This window comes from Haliotis rufescens, unplaced genomic scaffold, assembly GCF_023055435.1.
Source record: "Haliotis rufescens isolate VD_foot unplaced genomic scaffold, xgHalRufe1.0.p SCAF_14, whole genome shotgun sequence".
NCBI classification, from domain to species: domain Eukaryota; kingdom Metazoa; phylum Mollusca; class Gastropoda; order Lepetellida; family Haliotidae; genus Haliotis; species Haliotis rufescens.
This window is the reverse complement of record NW_025963824.1, coordinates 11,090,480-11,097,512: the sequence shown is the minus strand read 5'-3', so window position 1 is coordinate 11,097,512 and position 7,033 is coordinate 11,090,480. Positions and strand designations below refer to the sequence as shown.

General features: G+C 44.4%; 1 protein-coding gene and 1 long non-coding RNA gene across 2 annotated transcripts; one reads left to right on the top strand and one right to left on the bottom strand.

The window, feature by feature from the left end:
• The first annotated feature begins 616 nt into the window (after window positions 1–616).
• On the top strand, window positions 617–2,522 carry LOC125379256. Its single transcript, XR_007220644.1, has 3 exons — window positions 617–804; window positions 2,004–2,033; window positions 2,405–2,522. It is a non-coding gene; the product is annotated as an uncharacterized LOC125379256 (long non-coding RNA).
• Window positions 2,523–4,573: 2,051 nt separating this feature from the next.
• LOC125379350 lies at window positions 4,574–7,033 on the bottom strand. The gene is made up of 2 exons (XM_048395749.1): window positions 6,892–7,033; window positions 4,574–5,778 (listed from the first exon to the last, which is right to left on the bottom strand). Exons 1-2 carry the CDS (start codon window positions 7,006–7,008, stop codon window positions 5,521–5,523), a joined length of 375 nt encoding a protein of 124 aa, XP_048251706.1. The 5' UTR covers window positions 7,009–7,033; the 3' UTR covers window positions 4,574–5,520.

Sequence of the window (7,033 nt, the reverse complement as noted above, 5' to 3'; positions counted from 1 at the left end):
GTAAGTTGCCCGGGCACTGTGTGCATGCTGTGCCGAGACTTGTGAGTAAGCAATTTGTCTTACATGACAATCCGATTTATCTGTCCAAAAGGTGTCCAAAATCTGGAGAAGCTTTGTCGATATAAACCATGGTTTCAAAAGCCAATTTGTTCTCTGACAAACGCATCAGTAACAATAGTGCACGAAAACACGAGTCACTTTCTAGTAAGGGCATCTGGGCTAATCAAATAATGCAAGTTACTGGTCAGAATTACATCAATTCAAAAAACGCACACTCGCAAATCACCGAGAGTCAATACCGCGGCATTTCCAACATTCTATCAAGTTACGATGCACTGAATGACCCCGGCAGTTGCTGAGGGTATGGTCGTGAACTCCTCTCCGTATCAACAAAAACATTCTCGTACATGTACGCTTAAATAAAACCTGATATTGAACTGATCCACATATTGATCTGTTCAAAATGTCAACGATACATTGAACAGGTTGTGATGATGCGAATTCATGACATAGCTGTGTTAATTTACTGATGATCCTTCACCATTCTTGAGTAGTATATGATGTTTGGGCTTAAATTGCATAGTGACTGATATCATTTTGTTTATCCAATATTTATCCTCTCCTATATACTCCTGCAGGGAGAAACAGCACCAAAGGCTCAAGCTACGGAGGAATGGATCGTCCCCGATACACCGTTACCTTCTGGCGAAGTTGAGGAGAAAGTGGGAAAAAGGATCGCTAACTTCTGTAACGGTTGCAAAGTGCATGTCCTCAGGGATGGCAAAGTCGTTCGGACTGCTGCAGGTAGCCAGTTTTCAGATCAATGTTCAAATGAGGTGAGGTGAAATTGGGTTTAACGTCGCGTCCAAGATTATTGCACTTATAAAGCGACGTGCGTGCACGTGTATTTGTGTGTGTGGCTGCTTGTACTAGTCCGGACTGATGCCGATTTATAGTGCTAGCTCACTGAGATACCATGCCGCAGTTTAACATGAATACCCCACTCAGACACAGTATACTGACTCCGAGCCGACCAGTCCTTGTTTTAGCCCCTTAATGCCGAGCGCCAGACAGGGTAACAGGGTAACAACAAGTACAATCTTTTAACGTCTTCTTGTATGACGCGGCCCGGGATCGAACCCTGGACCTTCCGCTCTCCGGGCGGACGCTCTACCACAAGACCACGGAGGCGGTCAATGTTCAAATGAAAACGGTTTGTTTCTAACACATATTCATGGACTATTCTGATCTAGCAGGTGGGGCACACGTTTATTTGGCTGAGACGGTTTACCGTAGATGTTGATATCCATGTACCATTGTGCATCATGCATCCTATATCGTCAAAGAATATTTACATACAGTAAACTACGGTTATAACGAACACGCTTATAACGAACTGACGGATATAACAAACTTAATTTTTTTGTCCCGATTATTTGCTGTACTTATGCTGTATATATGCTTATAACGAACTACGGTTATAACTAACTACGGTTATAACGAACTACGGTTAAACCGAACTACGGTTATAACGAACTGAAATTAGCAGTCCCTTTATGTTCGTTATAAGCGTAGTTTACTGTATCTCTTTAAGAAGACGTTTCATTATTTTCAGTAGACTAACTCTGATAATCCCTGGTTCATTGCACTGTGGGGAGTAGGGGGGCCCAGTCGTCAAAGGCGCCGCGAATCGCTGTGCAGAGTTGCGTCCCGTGGGTGCGCCAGAATCCTATGATTGTGGGTTCGAATCCCGGTTCGCCCCAATTATGTTTCTACGTTTGTCAGCACCATACCCGTGCTCGTGGGTTTCGCCGAAGTGGTAAACGTCTGAGCCCTTCATCACTTCGGGCTTTCCTCCCACATTAAGCTGACATGCCGTGATATAACTGGAATACTGTTAAAAGGGGCATTAAACCCAACTCACTCACTCAGTCATTGCTGTATTTGTTTGTTTGTACAGTGTGCAAATGTTGAACACAAATAAACACCAGCTATCATTTCAGATGTGCCCAGATTAACTAGGCAGGGAAAAGGTAGGTACATAGTTTCACCCAGAAGTATGTTTTGTTTGTTTGTTTGTTGTTTAACGCCGCACTCGGCAATATTCCAGCTTTGTGACCACGGTCTGTAAATAATCTTGTCTGGACCAGACAATCCAATGATTGACATCGTGAGCATCGACCCACGCAATTGTGATACGGTGACATGCATTCAACCGGAAGTTATATAGAAGACAATATACAATATAAAATTTGATCTCATAGGACTGACCGTGGAATGCATTGTGCTCATCGAATTTTCGTTCTCTGTGAGGTATACTGTCAATAGGCACTCATGAACGTGTTTAAAGTTGTGGATATTATTTATACTAACACATAAAATGTATTCTGTCTCATTTCTCCAGCTGTCAAGAGGCTGTCAAAGAGATGGGGCTCGTGGTGCGTGTTCTGCTGGGGATGTAAAGCTCGAGGAAAATAATGAATTATATCTGACGACGAAATACATGTCCACTGCAAACTGAATTTGCTGTTGTGTTTTATGTTGCTTTTTATAATATAAAAAAACACGGCCGTGGTCTTGTGGTAAAGCGTCCGCCCGGAGAGCGGAAGGTCCGGGTTCCATCCCTGGCCGCGTCATACCAAAAGACCTTAAATGTGGTACTTGTTGTTACCCTGTCTGGCGCTCGGCATTAAGGGGCTAAAACAAGGACTGGTCACTCAGACACAGTATACTGACTCCGAGCCGACCGGTCCTTGTTTTAGCAGCTTAATACCGAGCGCCAGACAGGGTCACATTAAGTACCATCTTTTAACGTCTTTTGGCATGACGCGGTCGAGGATCGAACCCCCAGACCTTCCGCTCTCCGCGCGGACGCTCTACCATTAGACCGAGGAGGCGGTTGGCTCATAGTGGTATGGGGTGGTATCACAATGACTGGCCAAATTGTCCGTGGTAGAGTCACAGGTCAATGCTATCGGGCTATTGCATGGTTCCATTTGCACAACGTGATGATAATGCACGTCCTCATGGTTGTGTCGACCGCCTCCGTGGTCTAGTGGTAGAGCGTCCGCCCGGAGAGCGGAAGGTCCGGGATTCGATCCCCGATCGCGTCATACAAAAAGACGTTAAAAGATGGTACTTGTTGTTACTCTGTCTGACGCTCGGCATTAAGGGGCTTGACAAGGACTGGTCGGCTCGGAGTCAGTATACTGTGTCTGAGTTGGGATTCATGTTAAACTGCGGCAGGTATTTCAGTGTGCTAGCACTATTAATCGGCATCAGTCCGGACTTGTACAAGCAGCCACACACGTGCATGCACGTCGCTATATAAGTGCAATAATTTTGGACGCGACGTTAAACCCCATGTCAACTGACCTCACCATGGTTGTGACCCGACTCTTCCAACAGCAAAGTATTCATGTCATTCAATGCCAGCATTCAGTCCTGACCTCTACCACATTGAACACGCCACGGACGTCATTGGCAGACGTGTACGGCAGCGTCAAATTCTAAACACCACACAATGAACTCGGTGGTGCTCTCACTGATGAGTGGAACAACATGAGTCAAGCTGACATTGGTCGGCTTATCAGCAGCTTGCCTCGACGCATTCGTGCATGTCTGGCCAATAGAGGTGGTTTTATCAGATATTGGTGAATGCTGTAAAATAATGTCTTCACGAACTAGTGCACCACCATTTCATCACACCAACCATTAGATCCCTATAGATGTGCCCGCCTTCTCCCCAGCAGATATCGTCATACCATTTACATGTACCAACACAATATAGTTAAGAAGATATGTCTTCATGATTCCCACTGTCCCCTGTCAAGGGTTGCAAATGTGGTGTCTGGTCCTAGCCGCTGAAACAGTACTGCAGTCATTATGTTGAACAACAAGTTGTCGTTCTTTTCTACGTTAAACAGGGGCGGTCGGCTAGCCTAGTGGTTAAAGCGTTCGCTCGTCACGCCGAAGACACGGGTTCGATTCCCGACATTGGTACAATGTGTGAAGCCCATTTCTGGTGTCCCCCGCCGTGATATTGCTGGAATATTGCTAAAAGCGGCGTAAAACCATACTCACTCACTCACTCTACGTTAAACATCATGCAGGTTTATGATGCGCCGCAGAAACACTATTGATTGGACATATATTGGTAAAGTATTAGTTATACAGACTGAATATCCCCACAGACAAACGAACGGTGGTCCACACTGGAGGACTATGTAAACATGAGTTTAGAAATCGTGGATTGATTACAATACATATTGATAATACAACGACGGCATGTAAAAAGTCTAATGATTGATGTAATGACAAGTGATGTCTCGAACTTGGGATGGCGTCACATATTTTATATGGTCATGATATATTTAACTTAATGAGATTTCAGTGATACGTTGCCACTATCGTGGCGGATCTCGATCCTTGTGTGGTCCATGATTATAAAAAAGAGTTTTAAGTCACGTTGCCACTATCCTGGCGGATCTCGATCCTTGTGTGGTCCATGATTATAAAAAGAGAGTTTTAAGTCACGTTGCCACTATCCTGGCGGATCTCGATCCTTGTGTGGTCCATGATTATAAAAAAGAGTTTTAAGTCACGTTGCCGCTATCCTGGCGGATCTCGATCCTTGTGTGGTCCATGATTATAAAAAAGAGTTTTAAGTCACGTTGCCACTATCCTGGCGGATCTCGATCCTTGTTTGGTCCATGATTATAAAAAGAGTTTTAAGTCACGTTACCACTATCCTGGCGGATCTCGATCCTTGTGTGGTCCATGATTATAAAAAAAGAGTTTTAAGTCACGTTGCCACTATACTGGCGGATCTCGATCCTTGTGTGGTCCATGATTATAAAAAAGAGTTTTAAGTCACGTTGCCACTATCCTGGCGGATCTCGATCCTTGTGTGGTCCATGATTATAAAAAAGAGTTTTAAGTCACGTTGCCACTATCCCGGCGGATCCCGATCCTTGTGTGGTCCATGATTATGAAAAGAGTTTTAAGTCACGTTGCCACTATCCTGGCGGATCCCAAATCTGTGTGGTCCATGATTATGAAAAGTGCTTTAAGGCACGTTGCCACTATCCTGGCGGATCTCAATCCTTGTGTTGGCCATGCGTTGGGTTGCAAGCACAAATGAATAGAGATTAAAATCAGTTCATTGGGTGTAGCTGATAGTATTGAACGTCATTCGCGCTGACCCTTTCATAAAAGTCGAAAGAAGAAAGGGCAGGACTACACCTCCCAATGGCTTCAATACGGCTCATTGTGCAGCCAGCCAACACGACAGGTGTTAGTCAATGGCAAACTGTTGTAACATGATATGATGTGTGTTTGTTATCTAACGCCGCTGTATGATTGTGGGCTATGTAATAGATTGTAGAGCGTCATAAACAAATCATTCAACAATCAGTAGCAGTATTTTGAACACGAGGGAACATGTCGGTGATATATGTACATGTAGGTTGCTGGCTATGTCATCAACACAGTTGGTCTCTGTCCCATCATGGAAACAATTCAGCGCATGTAGCTGCGGGATAGTCCTTCAAAAAACTGCCGTAGTCTCTTCACTGACACGTTGCGGTTGATGATGAGCTGAGACCTCTTCACTTCAACATGGACAAAGCGTCGCTTCTCAAAATACTCAATGAGACGTGTTGTTGCACCGACACAGGCACACCTCTTTTCACTATAGCATGCATAATTCATGTTGATTGTGCGCAGCAGAGTGACCTCAGTTGTATGGAGTGTATTACTCTCACGGGACGTGTTTGCCTGTATGAGGAAGTCGTAAATAGATTCAGTCAAATAGCAGCAAACAAACTGACTTTCACAGATAACATGTAACTGTACATCGACTAAAATGGTTTACAATCAATAATTATGACATAGCCTGGTAATATAGTCAGGTCAAAATAAAACGATGTATCATATTGGAAATGACATAGTCCAATGGAATATTGATACAGTTGGGTTGAGCGAGAGAATTTTATTTAACGCCTCAAGCTGCAATATTTCAGCTATTTCACATCGGTCTCTACATAACTGAGTTTGGACCAGCGAAATCATTGGCTGATCGCATGAGCGAAGAGCCACGCCATCAGGTTGTGATAACACGCAGCCAGCGAACTTACAAGCCTATTCACTCGCTTCCCCTCAGCTGGTCAGTAAATATTGGACAGTAAACTACGTTTATAACGAACACGCTTATAACGAACTGACGGATATAACGAACTTACTTTTTTGTCCCGACTATCTGCTGTATTATGCTGTAGATATGCTTATAACGAACTACGGTTATAACAAACTAAGATTTGTGGTCCCTTGAGTTCGTTATAACAGTAGTTTACTGTATACTTGGACTTTACTGCTCTTGGATCCCCACAGGGAATGGTGACAGATAGATGTACAGATGATCACTTTCACGCTAATCTTACCAGGATATGCAGCTTCCGTGGTCTAGTGGTATAGCATCCGCTCGGAGAGCGGAAGGTCCGGGGTTCGATCCCCGGCCGCGTCATACCAAAAGACGTTAAAAGATGGTACTTCTTGTTACCCTGTCTAGCGCTCGGCAGTAAGGGGCTAAACAAGGACGGTCAGCTCGGAGTCAGTATACTGTGTCTGAGTGGGGTATTCATGTTAAACTGCGGCAGGTATCTAAGTGGGCTAGCACTATATATCGGCATCAGTCCGAACTATACACACGTGCATGCACGTCGCTATATATATATATCTTGGACGCGACGTTAAACCTAATTTGACCTTAGCTCACCTTACCAGGATAACGGTAAAGCGATATATATTAAACTATCATACTTACCTCATACAATTACAGTACCACTACTATTCTCTGCGCTTCTGTGCAGTGTAAAAGAACGTGTTACTTACCCACAACAAAACAACTACTACTCCGCAGTCCAGCTCATCCCAGAATGCATTGATAAGCGGCAGTGTCATAGTAAGTCGATTGCCTATGGATCTGCACGGCGTGTAGGTGTGCGGCATGCCGTGTCACAGTGACCCGGCTATT

Coding starts and splice junctions, on each gene's coding strand:
- LOC125379350 (XM_048395749.1), bottom strand. CDS start 7,008: ATGCCGCACACCTACACGCCGTGCAGATCCATAGGCAATCGACTTACT. Junction 5,779..6,891: donor TAGTAGTTGTTTTGTTGTGG/GTAAGTAACACG, acceptor TTCCTCATACAG/GCAAACACGTCCCGTGAGAG.